Below are 19,839 nucleotides of genomic sequence, written 5' to 3' on the forward strand. Positions count from 1 at the left end.
AGCTGAGGATGTTAGGGAGATTCCCAAACCTGAGCCATCTTCTATAGGTGACAAATCTGAGGAACTGTCACAGATTGAAGTGTCACTAGAGGAGGTTTTGGAATTAATTGAGAAACTTAACAGTAACAAGTCACAGGGACCAGAGGGCATTCACCCAAGAGTACTGAAAGAACTCAAATGTGAAATTGCAGAACTATTAACTATGGTTTGTAACCTGTCCTTTAAATCAGCTACTGTACCCAATAACTGGAAGATAGCTAATGTAACGCCAATATTTAAGAAGGGCTCTAGAGGTGATCCTGGCAATTACAGAGTGGTAAGTCTAACATCAGTACTGGGCAAATTCCTTGAAACCATAGGAAAGAATAAAATTGTCAGACACGTAGAAGAACATAAATTGTTGCGCAAAAGTCAACATGGCTTCTGTAAAGGGAGATCATGTCTTGCTAATCTATTAGAGCTCTTTGAGGGGGTCAACAAACATGTGGACAAGGGGGATCCAGTAGACACAGTGTACTTAGATTTCCTGAAAGCCTTTGACAAGGTCCCTCACCAAAGGCTCTTAGGTAAATTAAGTTGTCATGGGATAAAAGGGAAGATCCTTTCATGGATTGAGAACTGGTTAAAAGACAGGGAACAAAGGGTAGAAATAAATAGTAAATTTTCAGAATGGAGAGGGGTAACTAGTGGTGTTCCCCAAGGGTCAGTCCTAGGGCCAATCCTTTTCAACTTATTCATAAATGATCTTGAGAAGGGGGTAAACAGTGAGGTGGCAAAGCTTGCAGATGATACTAAACTGTTCAACATAGTTAAGACCAAAGCAGACTGTGAAGAACTTCAAAAAGATCTCACCAAACTAAGTGATTGGGCAACAAAATGGCAAATGAAATTTAATGTAGATAAATGTAAAGCAATGTACATTGGAAAAAATAACCCCAACTACAATATTCATGGTAAATAGGCCCAATGGCCTGTGATGGGATGTTAGATGGGGTGGGATCTGAGTTACTACAGAGAATTCTTTCCTGGGTATCGGGCTGGTGAATCTTGCCCATATGCTCATAATGATCGCCATATTTTGGGTTGGGAAGGAATTTTCCTCCAGGGCAGATTGGAAGAGGCCCTGGAGGTTTTTTGCCTTCCTTTGTAGCATGGGGCACGGGTCACTTGCTGGAGGATTCTCTGCTCCTTGAAGTCTTTGAACCACGATTTGAGGACTTCAGTAGCTCAGACGTAGGTGAGAGGTTTTTCGCAGGAGTGGGTGGGTGAGATTCTGTGGCCTGCGTTGTGCAGGAGGTCAGACTAGATTATCATAATGGTCCCTTTTGACCTTAATATCTATGAATCTATACATACAATATGATAGGGGCTAATTTAGCTACAACTAATCAAGAGAAAGATCTTGGAGTTATCGTTGATAGTTCTCTGAAGATTTCCACACTGTGTGCAGGGGCAGTCAAAAAAGCAAACGGGATGTTCGGAATCATTGAAAAAGGGATAGAGAGTAAGATGGAGAATGTGTTATTGCCCTTATATAAATCCATGGTACGCCCACATCTTGAATACTGCATACAGATGAGGTCCTTCAAATCAAAAAAGATATACTGGCATTAGAAAAGGTTCAGGAAAGGGCAACTAAAATGATTAGGGGGTTGGAACGGGTCCCATAAGAAGAGAGATTAAAGAGGCTAGGGCTTTTCAGCTTGGAGAAGAGGAGACTAAGGGGAGATATGATAGAGGTATATAAAATCAGAATGGTGTGGAGAAGGTGAATAAGGAAGTTATTTACTTGTTCCTATAATATAAGAACTAGGGGCCACTAAATGAAGTTAATGGGCAGCAGATTTAAAACAAATAAAAGGAAGTTCTTCTTCACTCAGCGCACAGTCAGCCTGTGGAACTCCTTGGAGGAGAAGGAGGTTGTGAAGGCTAGGACTATAACAGGGTTTAAAAGAGAACTGGATAAATTCATGGAGGTTAAGTCTATTAATGGCTATTACCCAAGATGGGTAAGGAATGGTGTCCCTAGCCTCTGGTTTGTCAGAGGGTAGAGATGGATGGCAGGAGAGAGATCACTTGATCATTACCTGTTAGGTTCACTTCCTCTGGTATTGGCCACTGTCGGTAGACAGGATACTGGGCTGGATGGACCTTTGGTCTGATCCAGTATGGCCATTCTTACATGGCACAAACAAACAATTTTTGGAATCTTACTGCATTTTTAAGTTTATACGAACTTGGGAAACTTGGGAAATTCAGAGTTAATGCATTCTGCTGTTTTCTTAGCTTACGTGCTTTAAAGGCAAGTCTATATTAGAGAATTTTGGCATTGCAGACTGTGACGGGTTTCCCCCAAGATGCCACCTGGTACTAGGGTACCACTGAGCCCACCTGGCCCACCAACCTGGGCTCCCTTCACTGTTCTGCTGTGACAGGCCCTCAAGCTCCCTCTAGCACACATACAGGTAGGGACCCACCCAGCTGCAGCTACATACAGATGCTGAGATCAGCTCTGTATGAGAAGGCTTCAGCTAAGGAACTGCCCAGCTACTCAAGTGCACACCCCTCTTTGGAGGGTAAACCCAAAATTATACCGTCTTGTGCTGCACGGAGGAACTGTACAAAATAAGCTCATTCGTTCCCTCCTTCAATGTGGAGAGGAATATACACAGTTTTTTGCTCCAAGTTATGACTTCCACATACATTTGTTTTTGCCTTGTCTAAAACCAGTGTATTAACTACAAAAGATAGATTTTAAGAAATTAAAAGGGATAACAAACAGATCAAAGCAGATTACCTAGCAAATAAACAAAAATGCAATCTAAGCTTAATATATTAAGAGATTGGATATGAGTAGCAATTTCTCACCCTAAAAGATGATTTAAGCTGGTTGTAGAGATTTTTAATGGGTCAGCTGCCCTTGCTTGCAGCTTAAAAGGTATTCCTTTCACAGGCTAGAAACCCCTCTAGCCTGGCTCTAGCAATCCCTCCCCCCCAGTTCAGTCCTTGTTCCTCAGGTGTTTCCAAGAGTCTCTTTAGGGTGGGGGGTCAGTGAAGAACCTCAATGATGTCACTCCCCTGCCTTAAATAGCTTTTGCATAGGGCGGGAACCCTTTGTGTCCAAGCTTGGTTCCCACGCGTGGTCAGTGGAAAAGCACTGGTATTCCAAGATGGAGTCCAGTACCAGGTGACTTGGTCACATGTCCCTGTAGGGTCACAGCAGCCATGACTCAGAGGCTGTTTGTAGTGTTCTCAGGAAGGCTCCCTGGTGGGAGATTAGATTCTTCTAAGAGCTATTGTTCTCCCTACTGGCCCTTCCCAGCCAGCCATCTAGACAGACAACCTTTTCCCCAGGTGTAAACATATTTGTAATAGAGGCATAGAAAGTTATCCTAACTTCAGATACCAAAATGATACATGCATACAAGTAGGATAATCCTATTCAGTAAATCATAACCTTTTCAGTGATATCTCACATGCCTCTATTTTGCACAAAATACATCACACCTATGCCATACTCATATAATATTATGAAGTATATGGGGCGTAATGCCACAGTAGACACTTGCTATGCTGGTAACGCCATTCATGTTGTGACCGGAGTCCCAGGGGGGCCAACTGAGGTCGCTCAATAAGGGTGAACTGCAAAGAACGGGGCAGACAATCCCCAAAACTGGTGGATAATCCAATGTTTAGATTTACCAAACCAGCACAAAACAGCTTCTGTAATACCCCACTGGTTACCCAGAAGCCAACAACACAGTTCCCTGAAAGTAACCCAGCCTCATGCCTCCACCCAGACACCCAAGTCAAATATGATGAGGATTACTGAAAATCTTATTCATCATATAAAAAAGTTCTACTAGTCCCAAAGGATCGGACACATTACCTCCCAGGTTAATGAATATTCCAGGTCATACCCAAATATTCACTGACAGCCAATTTTTATTAACTAAACTAAAATTTATTAGAAAAGAGAGTATTGGTTAAAAGATCAGTGTACATACAGACATGAGTACAATTCTTGAGGTTCAAAGTCATAGCAGAAATGGTGAGCTTTGTAGATGCAAAGAGTTCTTTCAGAATTAGTCCATAGGTTATAGTGCGATGTTTATATTCAGGGTGGTCCAGTCAGGACTGGGATCTCAGCCTTGTAGCTTATGCTTCCCCTTCATGAAGCCTCAAGCGGATCTGAGATAAAAAGGATTAGGAGCCAAGCCCTTTTTATACAGTTGACAGGTTGGAGTACTTCGGCGAACAATAGGCAATTATGGAGGCTTATTTCCTAAGCACCACCAGTAATTAGTTACACAAGTTAACATAGGGCAATTTATCCATCAGGCAGTCTATCACAAACTTCAAAAAGACATATAGACAATGACATTATTGCACCCAAGATTCATCTTAATATTTATTCTCTTTTGATCTCTGAATTAATAGCTATAGTGACAGACAGGAATGGTCTGTTTACTTGTATCTGGTTTAATGTTAACCATGTAAACACACACAATTAGTATTACCTCTAATTCTGTAACAATACAGGTTTTCACTTCAAAGTTCTAGCCTATCTAGCATAGAATGGCCCTAATGACCACTTGCATACTTTCTAACATCTCTAAAGGTTGGTTCTGGGTTATTTAGCCTGCAAGCTGCTTAACCCTTTCTGACCATGTGTCACACTATGTATAAGATTCGCTGCAATTATATAACAGTGGTAGTAGCAATGGTTTGCATGGTCATATTTTAATCAGATAACATCACACGTACTCACACAAGTGCTTACAAAGCACGCACAAGTTGCTAGCACCATCGAAATTGCACTTGCTTTGAGCAGAGCTCACAATTGTATTTTGTAATCGTCACTGTGCACCTGGTGTAAATAAAATGATGCCCTAAAGCCACAACATTACAACTAGTGTTCCCTGCACAGTACCATAATGCTGCAATTGCTTCAGCAACTGCTCTGCAATATGCAATGTTTCCTGTACTTCTGAACAATTTCTTGTTTTGAATATTTGGGTCTATAATTCTGTGTACAGATTTTCTGTTTTATTAAGATGCAGACCATTTTCAGTCTATATAAAAAATTAGAATTTTAGTGCAATAATGATTCCATTTTAAATTACAAAACATATATTAAATGAAAAATAATTTGTATGGTTCAAACTAAAAAATCTGTTGTCTGCCACCTCTCCACCTGTGGACTGCTACTGTCTCTCAAACCCCTTCTTTGAGGATCTGTGCTGAGAACTACAGGATAGATACCCATCAGGCACTAGTGTTGCAGCAGTTGGAAGAAGTGCTGGTTTGGGCACATATTTGCACCTTTACAACTTATAGTTGTGATTTCTAATGGTGCAGTTTTGAATCACTGGAGTTTTCACATGTGGTATAATATGCTATGATCATACCCTTTTCCCTGACCATGCAGAACAAATGCTTGTTGATAGGCATATAGGAAGAAGTTTCTATTTCTTACAGACATTAGTATTAAATTTAGATTTGTTTGTTCATTCCAAACACCTTGTACTACTATAAAATTAAGTAAAATTTGGGCTTGACAAAATGGATGCCTTAAAAGGAATGTAAATAAAAATGAGAGAAGAAAAGCCAACTTCCTATGTCTCTACAATAGCATATTACAAAATGTGTTTACATCTGCAGATATGTTACCTTTGCCCTTTTTGTAGAAGAGCACAAGTACTTTAATTTTAATATGTTATTCTGTGTGTTCTACCTTTAGTTCAAGGACTCCTCCCTTCAGCTGCTTGTGATGCAATTTGCAATTTGATCTTTGAAGCCACATTTTCACTTAATTGTATTTTAATATGGGTGTAGGTAGGTGTGTTTTCTTTAAAGGAAAATATGCCCTCAAAATGCATACAAGATACTGTCATTAAAATCGTATTGGATATATTTTCAGATATTTAATTTGATAAATTATTACTGATTGGAAGCTTTAATCTGAGAATAATACCAGCACCTTGACCTCTTTTGGTGTTTCTGTCAACACTGTATAATGAAAAAATGTGGCTTGTTCCTTACAATAGCATGAACAACAATAGGAATGCTGACAAAAGGTATTTGTTTAAACCTATTAACTTTTGGAAAAGCCCACAGCTAACTCCAAAAATCAAAATGTGGAAACATTTTAAAACTTGACAGGTTTCAGAGTAGCAGCCGTGTTAGTCTGTATTCACAAAAAGAAAAGGAGTACTTGTGGCACCTTAGAGACTAACAAATTTATTTGAGCATAAGCTTTCGGGACATGAATGCATCCGATGAAGTGAGCTGTAGCTCACGAAAGCTTATGCTCAAATAAATTTGTTAGTCTCTAAGGTGCCACAAGTACTCCTTTTATTTTTAAACTTGCTTTCTACCCTCTGCTATAAAATTGTATTAATTCTAAATCTTTCTTTGAACACTCATAAGGTGTTGGCATGGTAAGACTTTAAAATACAAGTTTTCAACCCTAATTGTACCTTTGTGGCTGAATTATAAGCCTCTGGAATTTGGAAATGAATAATGGCAGTGCTGAAAACGGAATCACTATCTTGTACTAAAATATATTCAGTTCCTTTTTTAAAAAAATCAGAAAATAAGAGAAACAGTAAAATCAATTTAAAAAAGAATCCTGAAAATATTTAGAGAGCTTCATTTGTCCTTCATGATTTAATTCCTGCTGATTTTATTGAATTCTCCACTGTAGATGAGTCATGCTACTAAAATATTACTTGTCTTGAAAGCAGTGGCAGCAGAATGAGGTAACATGAAATGTACTTTCCCTCTGCCCCCTCCTCATAGTTAGACAGTACTCATTTGAAAGAGCTGTTCTGAAAATATAATTTTCATATTTTTTTTCTACTTATGTCAAACTTTCATTTTGATGAAAAATAGCTGACCGACTCTAGTTGGAATGCCCTCTGTGACTTTACCAAAAATATAAGGCTGCATCTTTGTGTTTGGATAACAGCACTCCGGATGCTGTTTTGGTAGGATTCTTGTCATGTTACTTACACCTTCTGAGTGACATTCTCAGTTGGTCAGGAGTAGGTGATGGAAGCTGTGGGAGATTGAAGTGAGACACCAAAAAACAGATCATGGCTTAATCCCTGCTTCATCTAGGAGACTTTACATTTGCTCTAACTGGAGATCAAGTTCTCACAAGTGCTGCTGTTCCACTACCCTAGTGCCATAATAATCCTGTTTACTGTGCCCCAGCAGCAGAATTTTACCATCATTCGACTGGCCTGCCCCTCTCTGTTGGTATTCAGTGCTATCATTGAGGGGGGAAGGTGGCAGGATTGAAACTAAACTTGTGCATGACATCCCTGTGATACTAGTTTTCGGCAGTAGCATCATTCGGGAGCAACATATGTTCTAACGAGCCCTCTTGTACCAGTTTTCACTGTTGGCATCAAGTGAAAATCTGTGATACCAGTTGTTTCTAAAAGTGTCATCTTGCATCTTGTTTGGGAAAGAATGGTTGAAAGTATCAAGATAATTAAAAAATGAAGTAGAAATAACCCTTCTGAAACTTGTCCTGTTTTGATAGTACATGTGGCATTGTCGGTGCCAAATCCAGTTGTTTGCTTTTTAGTCAGGTAAAATTTTACTTAAGCCAGATGGTACATCTCACTGAGAAAATCGTTCCATCTGTATTGGTTCTTCAAAGGCTTTCTACATAAAGGTGCTTTGTGTGAGACTTACAGGTCAGCTAGTTAAGTGTTCCTCATTTCTTTTGTATTCAATATTTTCAGAATCCCGTCAAAGCAACTCGATTTCTAATTTCTGGATCTGTCCCATCTTACTAGATTTAAGTGGCTTTTTTGTTTGTTTTTTTTCCATGCAGGTACTGCTCATTAATCATCATGAGTGTGGATCTGAAGAAGAATTAATTACCTCTATTTTTTTGAGTATGTTTAACTTCAGATACACACAACGTAGCCTCCTTCCCCATTAGATTCTTAGAAGGTAGTTATAATACTTTTTATAGTCTCCTTCTTGTGGCTTTGATAGTTTATGATCATAACAACAAAAAACCCTGTTCCTTAAGTTTTGGGCAACTGCATGCCAATCAGTTCATTTAAAACCTCCTGGAGGTCTTTCGCATGCCAGAACTTTAAAACTGAGTGTGTATTTGTGGAGGTAACCGTGTTAAAGACTTTTTAAAAATAAAAACTTAGTTTATTTCCATTTCTGGACTCTGGAAAATATATTTCTTGTAGGTTGAGAAATCAGTTATATCAGTTGAGTGAGTTTGTTAATCCTGATAATTTAGTTTGAACTACAATCTTGCAAAAAAAAAAATCATCCATTTGGAAATTTTAAAATAAAAGTTTCATGAGATGTGTCTGGATATGGTTGGTATACAGAATGTTGCATTGAGTGATACTGCATTATGCCTATTGTGTGGATAAATAAGGCTGACTAATCAGGTTGTTTACCAGTAAACTATCACTAATTAGTTATTGCATAGGTTTGCACAGGCTGACTATACCTAGATATATTGATATGTACGTCACTTTTCTGGTTGTAAAAGGATTATCTTATACACAGTATAGATTAATGTTTGTTTTACTAGGGATGGAAGAAAGAGAGAATTTTGGCTGAATATCCTGATGGGAAGATAATAATGGTTCTTCCTGATGATCCAAAGTATGCACTTAAAAAGGTACATTGAAGCTATTTAATTTCTTACAAAGTATACTCTGTCCTGCACAATATTTTTTTTGTAAGGAGAACAATGGTGTTAAACTCACTCACTTTATTATGAAGTCTTTTTTCTTTGATGCCAAAACTATCAGAACACTTCAGTGCAGGTTTAGGGTTACCACCTTCCCTCACGCCCCAACTGCATCAAGTCCAAATTTGGCACATCAGATAATTCAGCTCTATGTATTCACCCTATCCTACATGAAGCCCTTTGATCATGACACTAAGGGTAGTCTGTAGTTGATTAATAGAGTTATGAGAAGGGGGGAGTTATGAGAAATTGCATTATTTTACTTCCAAGAAATTATCATAGGGGCTTGATCTGCAATTGATATATATTACAGACTCTTGTTGGTTTCAACTAGAGTTTTGCATGTGGAACAACTGACAAATCCAGCCTTTGAGATTAGCAGCTGGTTCCAAAATACCAGAAGAGAGAAACAATGCTTTTGTAAAATGTTGTTGACGTTTTAAGCCTGCTAAACTGAAATATCACATTTAAATATAAATCTAACCTTTTTAATACTAGGTTTAAAAACTTTTGAAATACATATTCTACGAATGAAGACTGACATGCACATAGTGAATTTAATTGTAGTTCAGATCATGCAATCTAAATTTAGATAAATCCAAGAGCGATTCAAGACTGAAATTAATTGTAACATAGTATCAAAAATCTTTTAGTATCAAAATCTGTTACCTTTTTTCTTTATCATGTTCTACAAAATTTTCTAATACCTGTAAACTTGCAGTTGGACAAATTGTCATAATGAGTATTCAAGTATCTGATTTGGGCAATGATTAGAAGTAATGTTATTTCATTGTGATTTTACATTTCTAGTAGTAGCAAAATATTCAAGAAGTTGTGACTTGGTTAGGTTGAAGGAATAGCTTTTGACTTGTGAAGTAGATCTTTAACAAATTTTTAATTCATGTTTAAACTGATTAAAATATTACAAGCAAGGAATTACTACAATTTATGACTTGCCTTTTGGCATAGCAGTAGTGCTCTGCAATATTAAGTGTAAGACCTGTGATTACTGCTTCTGTTAGCTCATTTCCAAGGACTTCAGAGAATACTGCAACAAAAAAACAGGGTGCTTGCTCAAATTTCATGAACTTGAGCTGGTTTTACCCCGCTCAGTGTATCAATGGGAGACCTTTAGGGATATTAGTGATGGAACATGTGTATGTTTTTTGTGCTCTAGATAGCATTTTCTATGGCACCTTTTCCTGCAGCTTTGGTTACACTTCTCCCCCACTTACTAATTTTTGATGAATTGTGTTGATGACTGTCCTGAAAGAAAAAAATGTAAGGTTGAGAATTTAATTGCACAAGTCAGGGAATTAGAGTCCCATGATAACCGTAGCTCTCCACTCTAGTGTGTCAAAACTATTAGTATGATCCTAATGAAAAACTGAGACAGAATTTTCTAAATTAGTATGTCTCATCTACAGTAAATGTACATATGCACTACTCTTACTGCTTACATTGTCATCACATGAAATGCTGAACTGTACACTGAACTACCTGATTTCTTTGGGATTAAAATCTCAGTTTTAATATAACATTAAGGTAAGACTTTTTTGCATATTGCCTGTTTATTTATCAGATGCTTTTTAGCCTCTAGAGGTGTCCCTACACTGCAAAGAAAAACCTGCGACAGTCTTGTGCCAGCTGACTCAGGCTGCAGGTCTGGTTCATTGCTGTGTAGGCTTCTATGCTTGGGCTCCAGCCCAGGCCCTGGGACTCCGCAGGGTGGGAGGGTCTCAGAGCTCGGGCTCCAGTCCAAGCCTAGAAGTCTATACAGCAATGAAATGGCCCCGCAGCCCAAGCTCTGCGAGCCTGAGTCAGCTGGCATGGGCCAGCTGTGGGTTTTTCTTTGCTGTGTAGATGTATCCTAACAGAGAGGGACAGTCAGTCATTTCAAACTCCTGATTAGTTTGCTAGAGTATCTTTTAAGACCCAACAAACTTTTGTGCAAAGTACAAGAAGTCTTAAAGCTGAGAGAGAAGTCTAAAATTCTTATCACTCATTACTGGTGATTTCAAATATTTTGTACATTTAATACTGGAAATCAGATTGTTTGTTTGTTTGGCAGTAGTTCAGGTCTGGTTTATAAAACTGCAACTTCTACTTATCTTGGATTAGGAGATGGAACCAATAATATCATCTTTGTAAAAGTTATTCTTGAATTCTAGTCTTGACAGATAATGTCTCAGGTTAGCTTAAAATTAAATGTGTATAGATAGTATTGGAGTTTTTGATGTTACTAATATTCTTATCTGAAGTATGCAGTCAACTCAAAATTGCCAGCTTTGTGTTCATATCTTTTCTGCTAATCCGTTCCTGCTCTTCACATTCAGACTTAGAGGGAGAGTTGTCTGATTTTTCTGAGATTAAAAAATGTCTCTTTCATCTAAAATTAGGATCTGAGAGTTGTAATGGCGCTTGATTAGGACATTTACTGGCCTAATTAAGCAAAGTTTGCACTTAATTTTAGGAATCCTGTTTCCTGGCCTAAAAGACATTCATGATAATTGACAAGACTTAACAGCAAAAGAAAAGTCTAATTTAATATTTGCAATTAAACATTCTTTAAATAGATTCATGTAGCTATCTTTCATATATTACATCTAGAGTAATCCTTCAAACTTCTGGAAAAATAATCTGTTTAATATGTTCCAATATGTTTAGAACCTGTCCATAAACATGTAGCAGTTCTTGTTGGGTGGTATATCTATATGTAGCTCTTCTACTGTATGTTAATTTTAATTTATTATTTTGACAGGTTGAAGAGATTAGAGAGATGGTAGACAATGACCTGGGATTCCAACAGGCTCCGCTCATGTGCTATTCTAGAACAAAGACACTTCTCTTTATTTCTAATGACAAAAAAGTGACTGGTTGTTTAATTGCAGAACATATCCAGTCGGTAAGTGATCAAATTCTAGAGGTGCAAACTGGGGATTCAGTGTTGAATGACCAGTTATATTTTTTAGACATTCTAGAGCAACAGAGGTAGTTAAAATTCAGGTCTGGCCATTAATGTCTAATATGATCCCATTTTAAGGTGTTTAGGATTTTATTTGTGACAGCTAAACTCAGGGATTCTACCATCTACTGGAAATCCCAGCATTTAGCAGTCTCTATCCTACACCATGTGGTCCTGTACAAAGGTACTCCTCTAGGGACAGAACATACTCACAACTCTGTTATTAAAAGAGATCTTACTAAGGTAATTTGTATCAAACAGGTAAAGACTTTTCCATCATAAGCATTTCCAAAATGTAGTTGTTCATGTCTCCATGTACTTAAGCCCTGATCTTACAGACTTGTGGTAATAGGGATACCCTAACCCTCCCAAAAAGTACTCCAGGATTCTGGCCAGGGAACAAAAAAAAACCCAAAAATCTAAAAAATAGAAGTTAATGCAATTTAATGGCTACCTTACTGTTAATAAATTTTGTTCACATTCAATTGGGGAGCTAAACCAAAGAAACTCCAGACATGAAATCTCCCTGATACTTTTGATTCTTCTACCCTAGTTTTGAAATTAAGGGGACAGAACTGAAACTAAAGTTGTGAAATGTAATAATGGCGATACTGCCTCAGACCAGAGGTCCATTTAGCTCAGTATTCTGTCTTCTGACAGTGGCTAGTGGCTGGTGCCAGGTGTGCCAGAGGGAATTAACAGAACAAGGCTATTATGAAGTGATCTGTCCCCTGTCATCCTGTCCCAGCTTCTGGCAGTTAGAGGCTTAGGGACACTCAGAGGATGGGGTTGTCCCTGGCCATCTTGGCTTATAGTCATTGATGGACCTATCCTCCATGAAATTATCTAATTCTTTTTTTAACCCAGTTATACTTTTAACTTTCACAACATCCCCTGGCAGTGAGTTCCACAGTTTGACTGTGCATTGAGACTGTGATGAGATAACATGTATTAACATGCTATGCCCCCTCATCAAAGAAGATATGTGTAACTGAAGTGTTTGTTTACAGCAGAATGGATTATCTTGTACAAGCATTACTAATACATTGTGGAGTTATGAATCGTGCCTTTAAAGTTTGACATTATCTGCAGGGCTATAGAGTTATAGAAGAGAAGATTCCAGAAGTTAGTTCAGAAAATGAGAAAATCATATTTGAGCGACAAAAAGCCTGGTGCTGCTCGACTTCTCCTGAGCCTGCTATCTGTGGGATTAGTCGAATCTGGGTGTTCAGTATGATGCGTCGGAAGAAAATCGCTTCTCGGATGATAGAGTCTCTTAGGTAATATTAAAAAAACCAAATAATTTTAGTGATTTGGGGCTCAATATTAGACTTAAAGTTGAGGCTTTTTGTCTGACAATCTTTTGTGTTTTTTTTATGAAGACCTTTTTCAGTGAATTTGTGGATATAAACCTAAAACTGAAAGTTGTGCTCAGTTTTACACAGACTTTGCACAGTTTTAACAATTTGAGTATTCTCATAGGGCTTGCCTAACCTAAAAAACTTTGCTTGAATACAATTGTAAAGAGTCAAATTAGCTGACAGGATGTTGTCCACAATGGATTAGTCAAAGTAGACTAGGGACAAAATCTTCAAGAGTGCTTAAGTGATTTATGAAAATGGGAGTTAAGCACTCTTACCCTAAGACAAATTGTATTCTTCATTATGTTACCTAATCTATTAGTTACATCTCCTGGATTTTTGGGAACAGGAAAAGGGGACATTAACAGGCACAAAACCGCAGGGCTACCTATTGTATTCTTCTTACCTGCCTATACCTCTCCTTAAGTAGTGTTCTTTAACATTAGTCTGAATCTGACTTTTTTTCACCCCATTCAGGTCCAGTGAGCCTTACAGTAAATTTTAGTTTCTATGGAGTTTAGGTGTGTTCAACTGCCAGTCTATCAGTAAGGAAGGCCACCTCTCCCCATCATCCCCAGCAAAGAACCAGTCAGTTTGTTCACTTCCCCCCCCCCCCCGCCCCTTTTTCCCCACAGTAGGCTCTGAGCTCCCTTTGTAGAACATTTGTTTTCAGAACTTTTGTATTAATTTTTTTTCTAAAGCTGGAAATTGCTTTAAAGTTGGTATCTTCAAGCGAACACCTAAATCTGATGATTTGTCTTTAATGCTATTTTCAGAGACCCTATGAGTTCAAATCCTTCTGCAGTAGGCTCTTCTGTTTGAGGTAAACATAAGACAAATCTAAAAGAATCAGAAAATGCTGCTTGCAATTTCTTGTCCAGATCTTCATTGAAAGGGAGCTTTTACCTTTTCTGCTTCCAGGTAGAAAGCTCTGACAGTCAGAAAGCAGAAGTCTCTAACTGGGTCCAGGGTGAATGGAGAGTTGAGCTCATCAGCCATTCTCACAGCAACCTGACAAAATAATTGTGGAGTGTAATGCTTCCTTGCTGACTGCACCAGCATTTCCAGTAGTAAGCTTTCTTATGTATGGGGCTCCTACAGCTTTGTGTAGCAGGGTCCCCATAGACACTGACAGTTGCAATGTCCCCTTTGATTGGAAGACCGGTTTACTGCCATGGACACCAGTTCCTCCCTTTTTTAATTTAGGGATGCATTCTCTGTTGAACCTAGGGATCTTCCTCCTTGGGCCTGAACTCCTTGCCCCTCCTTAACTTAAAAAAAAAAAAAAAAAAAGTCTCTTCGGAGCAGAGGTCTCTCTTTAAAAAACAAACAAACAACAATTTCTGAATTGCATCATGAGGAAGTAAAAATCTAAAAATAGTTGCTTTTCAGAATTGCTCGAGACCATCCTTTCTCTTGAGTGACATGTGATAAGCAAAATGCAGGAGATGCTAGAGAGAGAAAGCAGCAAAAAAACATGTAAATGATTTTCATCTGTCCATCAAGGAATTTTTCCTCACTTTACGTAGCAGCTCACTAAAAATCTAAATGTTCCTTAATTAAAGACAGTTATCTTGCTTTAAAAGGCCCTTCTGACAGCTGAATAGATCCTGATCTAAAATAATGGAAGTATTCTCAGCAGGGCTTGGATTTAGCATTGGTTACCTGTTTCACTAGAGTCATTCTAGCTTCAACAGACTCCCCAGCAGATATGTGCTCTTAAAACAAGAAGATGAAAATCTGCGTAAGATCTCTAGGAGCTTCCCTTGATTCCTAGCTAGAAAACATGGTCTTAAATGCAGTAGTGAGAAAGTAACTGCTAGCCTTCCTTCAGAGTAAAATATTCTTATCAGCATTTTTTGGGCAGTTTTTTTTTTTTTTTTTACACACACACACACACACTCTTCCCCCCCCCCCGCTCAAAAGGTTCTTCATCCACAGCCACAAGTCTATTTGGTTGAAATATAATTTTTGATAAACAGATCCTGTCCAGATCGGCAAACATCCATCAGATTCTGGAATTCTTGCAGGCTAGCCCCTTGATGTTTCTTTTTTACAAAAGAGAGTGGGGTTTTGTTTTGTGGGTTTAACTGTTTCAGGTCCTACCTTTCAGTTAAGGTCTTTGAGAGCTCCAAATCTAGAATCCTGGGCCCTACAAGGAGACCCCAAGCAAAGCAGGAGTAAAAACCTGATATTCTTATGGTAAAAGTCAAGGAGAGTATAATCCTTTTGACCCACTTTTATACTTCATATATGAACAAAAGGACACAGACCCAATTTTTCTCTCTTCATATTGCCTTTAATGGTAGACGTCTTGAAAGTACATCGCTCAGCCATGTTGTTTTGTAAAGCAGGCAAGATCTACTTTTATCCTGATGTCTGTTTCTCAGAGCATCATCTCTACCTAACAGCCAAAGACCTCCATTGTAGGATTACATGATAGTTTGACCCTCTTATCAAACACCTTCTTAAGGACTCACTGACTTGCATGTAAAGCTATAGGTCATATTTCTGAAAGCTGTACTGGTACAGAAGACAATGCTAGGATTCTGCAGTTAAAGTAGTACTTGACCCAGATTTGGTTTTTATTCAGAAATTAAACACTACCTTTTTACACATCGTAAGAAACTGCCTTGGCTTCATTCTTTTCCTAACAGAGTGCCTTCTATGAAAACCTGGTAGCACCATCTATGTCCACAGACCCCTCAAGACATATATGAAGTCAGACTATCTTCCTCCTACAAACAAAAATCCTCTCACTAGGCTTGGAAGGATTCGATTTTTATTGGTAAATGTCAGTAAATGTAGTTTTTTTTTTTTTTTTTTTTTTACTGTGCATAGACTGACAAAACTGTATTGATAATCAAAAATTACAGATAGGAAAAGTTTAAAAAAAAAAAAGTGGCATGACCATTTAGAATTTAAGGATATTTACTTTGTATATTTTTGTCAATTGATGCTTTAATGGTTATAAAGCTTTAACTTTTTGAATTTCAGCATCTACTGTAACTAAATAATTGTCTGACTCCACTCAATTTCTGTTTTTGATATTATCCATCAAAATGATACTTGGCAGAATTTGATTTTTATTTTTATCTAGCTGCTGGGGGAAAAAAGATGGCTGTAGGGAATATTAGAACTCCTCTGTCCTCTGAGAGCTCCACTGAATTAATAGCTTTGTGGCCCAAGTGGTAATAATTTAAGAGGAAATATGCAAGGCAGGCACCTGGTCAGGGCTGGCTTTCGGTTCCGTCCCCCCCCCCCCCCTTTTTTTTTTTTTTTGCACCCCTGCCCCTGGCCCCACCTCCTCCCCCTGGCGCGCCGCATTTCCCCTCCTACCCCTCCCTCCCTCCCTCCCAGGCTTGCCGCACCTGGGAGGGATGGGGGAGAAGCGGATCGGCGGCAGCGCCCTTGGAGGAGGTGGCGGAGCAGAGGTTTGCTGGGGCGGGGAGCAGTTCCTCTGCACGTTCTCCCCCCCCCCCCCCCCCCAGGTTACTTCCTGCGGTCCCCTCGCCCTAGCTCACCTCCGCTCTGCCTGCTCCCTTGAGCACGCCGCCGCTCCACTTCTCCCCCCTCCCTCCCAGGTTTGCTGGCAAGCCTGGGAGGGAGAAGTGGAGCGGTGGCAGCATGCTCATGGGAGGAGACGGAGTGGAGGCGGAGGCGAGTGGGGGCGCAGGGGGCTGCTGGTGGGTGCCAGCCCTGCACCTGGTAATCAGTACTACTTCTTCAAGTAATGTCTTTATGGGTGCCCCTGCACCGCTAATTGGAGATTTTTGGTAGCAGTGTCCTGTTGAGCCCCCGCATGTGCTCTCCCTCCCTCGTGGTCTGCCTGAGGCTATTTAGCACTGCACGGGCGAACCCCCACCTTGTTTTGTCACCTTTGTTCTCCCTAAAAGTACTCAGGCTAGTGTTTAGTTGTGTTTTGTTTAATTTTATTTTATCTTTAGTCCTTTGGTTTAAAAAGAAGAGAGAAAAAGGAAAAGAACTTAACTTTCCTTCCCTGTCTGGGGGCATTCCCCCCCACCCCAGGCATCTAGTAGTCTCAATTATTTCTTTTTCAGTTTAAAAAAAAAAGTAAAGACGATGTTTTTCTGCATATTCCTCCCTGCTAGAGGATGACAACCCCCTGCCCAGGGGCTTGCCTGGCTCTCTCTGCTCCAAGCGGTGCCTCTCTTGCCAGGAGTCAATTCCTGTAATGGCCAGACACTCACGCTGCCTGGGAGACCCTCACAGAAGTGCTTTACCTGACACACCTAAAACTGCAGCCTCACAGGAGCTGGGAGCTGAAGTAAAAATTCCTCCCTGTAGAGAAAACACTTCAGTCTGCAGGGGACTCTGTTGGGCGTTGACCCCGGATCATCCCTGGAGCCTTTGCTTCAAAAGGGGTCGAGTGGTGAGGAGGAGAGAGAGAGAGAGAGAAAGAAAGAAGAAGCCACCAGCAGACTCCCCCTGGAAAGGCTCCTCCGAGCAACTGGCCAACCAGAGGAGTGTTCCCCAGTGCGGCCATCTCGGCACTGACCCCCGAGCAACTGGCCAGCCAGAGGAGTGTTCCCCAGTGCGGCCAGGCCATCTCGGTAGGACAATACCAGCAGAGGAACCTCCTGCTGTGAGCTCAGCCCTGGAAGCTGAAACCTGAGAAGGGGCTTCCTGCGGTGAGCCCTGCCCTGCTCTGAGCTCTGCTCTCCCACTGACAAGAGGCTTCTGCGCTGCTCCGAGTTCTACTGGGGGCAACTACTGCACCGAGAGGGCACAGTTACCGTACCATCTCTAAAAGAGCGACACAGAGAAGCCCTGCTGTCAGCTCTGCTTCGCACCGAGAAACTAGAGGCTTCCACCGTAGTACTGTCCCCTAAGTGTTCCCTAAGGAGAGGGGACAGTTACAGTACCATCTCTAAAAGAGCGGCATAGAGAAACCCTTTGGTACCAGACGCAACAAAACTCCTATCTAAGAAGTGTTCTGTACCTTCCCAACCATTGATACTGACTACAGACACTCCTCTGGGGTTCTGGATGAGCCCATGGTAACCCAGGTACCCTGATACTCTGGAGACCTGTGGCCTCAGTACTCAGGGAGAGACAATTACCATACCGTCTCTAAAAAAGTGGCACCAACAAACTTTTTTTGCACTGGGCAAAACTCTCATTTAGGGAGTGCTCTGCCCAACTATCAGTACTGACAATGTACCACGGACCCTCCTCTGTGGTACCAAATGAACTCATGGTACTGCATGAGCTCTGGTACCCTGGAGACCTGATGATTGGGGAAGAACCACAATGCCCATTACTTGATACCAGGACCCCGGTATCGAGCACGTCCCAGCACCCAGAATCGCTCTTAGCACTGAGCTGTATATTGCCAATACCCCAGTCAGCGGCACCCTTACCCACTGACGAATCCGATACTGGCCAGGAGAAGATCATTCCTTGGCCCCTCATGGTGGCCCACCACCACACTACAAGGGTCATCCCCAATTCCATCACGCCAACCGCCCGTGCCTGCCTTCCTGCGTCTCCCTCCCAAGGCCATATTGTAACTCTTCGGGTATATACACACACATGGCGCGACCGTCTCTGGTGGACTCTCCCTGAGAGACACCGGATGGTTTGCTACAGCCTGGCACCTGAGCCAGGGCAGGAGAGCACCTGAGCCAGGACAGGAGAAAGCTTCCTCTTCAAGTGTGGGGTTGGTTTGTTTGTTGTTTTCCCCTTCCTCCTCCTTTCCTGTTCTGAAAAAGCTATCTCTTCAGCACACTTCTCATCTCTCCCAGATAAGACTGTGCTGCCCACCCTTCATCACTAGGTGAAGATTTAAGAACTTTCTGGATCTTACCAAGAGAGTGGCAGACAAGCTGCAGATTCCCTTACAGGAGATGGCAGATACACATCACAAGTTGGTGGAAATTCTGCCCACTACCTTCTCATCTAGAACTGTCCTCCCAATTAATGAGCTGATTCTAGATCCTACCAAAATCATCTGGCAGAGCTAGCTTCCATCGCACCAACCAGCAACAGAGTGTAAACAAAAACAACCCTACATCTCTACCCAAAGAGGCAGACTTTGTTTTCAACATCTGCAACCCAACTCCATCATAGTGGATGTGGTTAATGCATGAAGCAAGCAACATAATGCCAAGTCAACTCCATGTGATCAGGCTTTGCAAGATGGCATATTCATCATCAACAATGCTGTTTAGAGTCCTAAATTACCAAACTGTCATGGCCAAAACAATTTTGTTAATCTTGGGAAACCCAGGATGTTTCTGAAATATTACTGGAAACACAAAAAGAAGATTCAGACCATTCTTAGAGAAGGTCAGTTAATAGCCAGACCGGTCCTAGAGACACCACTGGATGTAGCTGTTACAGCTGCCTGCCCAGTCTCCATGACCATGGTACTGAGGTGAGTTATGGGTTCGCTATACCTCTCTAGATTGCCCAAAGAGCTACAGACTTCCAGTTTGAAGGGCCAAACTCTTTGCGGAGAAGACAGATTTTCTCTCCACATCCTGAAGGATTCTCGGACTACACTACACGCCTTAGGAATCCACACTGTGGAACAGAAGAGAAGATGTACCTCTCAACCACACCATAGATCACAATCTTCTCAATAATCACCATCTCTGTGCTGTTATGAGCCACAGTGTAAGAGGCCCAGGGCTCAAAACTGAGAACAGTCTGCACCCCAGTCCATGACCTCTCAAACTGCCTCTTATAAGCACTCTGAGCTGGTCGGGGGCCTGAACAATACCTTACAGCATCAGCTGCCA

The 19,839-nt window shown here is 40.7% G+C and overlaps 1 protein-coding gene across 3 annotated transcripts in view; it reads left to right on the plus strand.

Moving 5' to 3' along the window:
• The window catches only part of ESCO1 (establishment of sister chromatid cohesion N-acetyltransferase 1), a 67,608-nt gene that overhangs the window by 42,765 nt on the left and 5,004 nt on the right, over window positions 1-19,839 (plus strand). For all 3 annotated transcript variants that reach the window (XM_074944518.1, XM_074944520.1, XM_074944519.1), the window contains 3 exons: window positions 8,585-8,674; window positions 11,508-11,651; window positions 12,804-12,991. In XM_074944518.1, coding sequence (XP_074800619.1) covers window positions 8,585-8,674; window positions 11,508-11,651; window positions 12,804-12,991 — 422 coding nt within the window. The remainder of the gene's footprint in view (window positions 1-8,584; window positions 8,675-11,507; window positions 11,652-12,803; window positions 12,992-19,839) is intronic.

This window comes from Natator depressus, chromosome 2 (genome assembly GCF_965152275.1).
Source record: "Natator depressus isolate rNatDep1 chromosome 2, rNatDep2.hap1, whole genome shotgun sequence".
Taxonomy (NCBI): Eukaryota; Metazoa; Chordata; order Testudines; family Cheloniidae; genus Natator; species Natator depressus.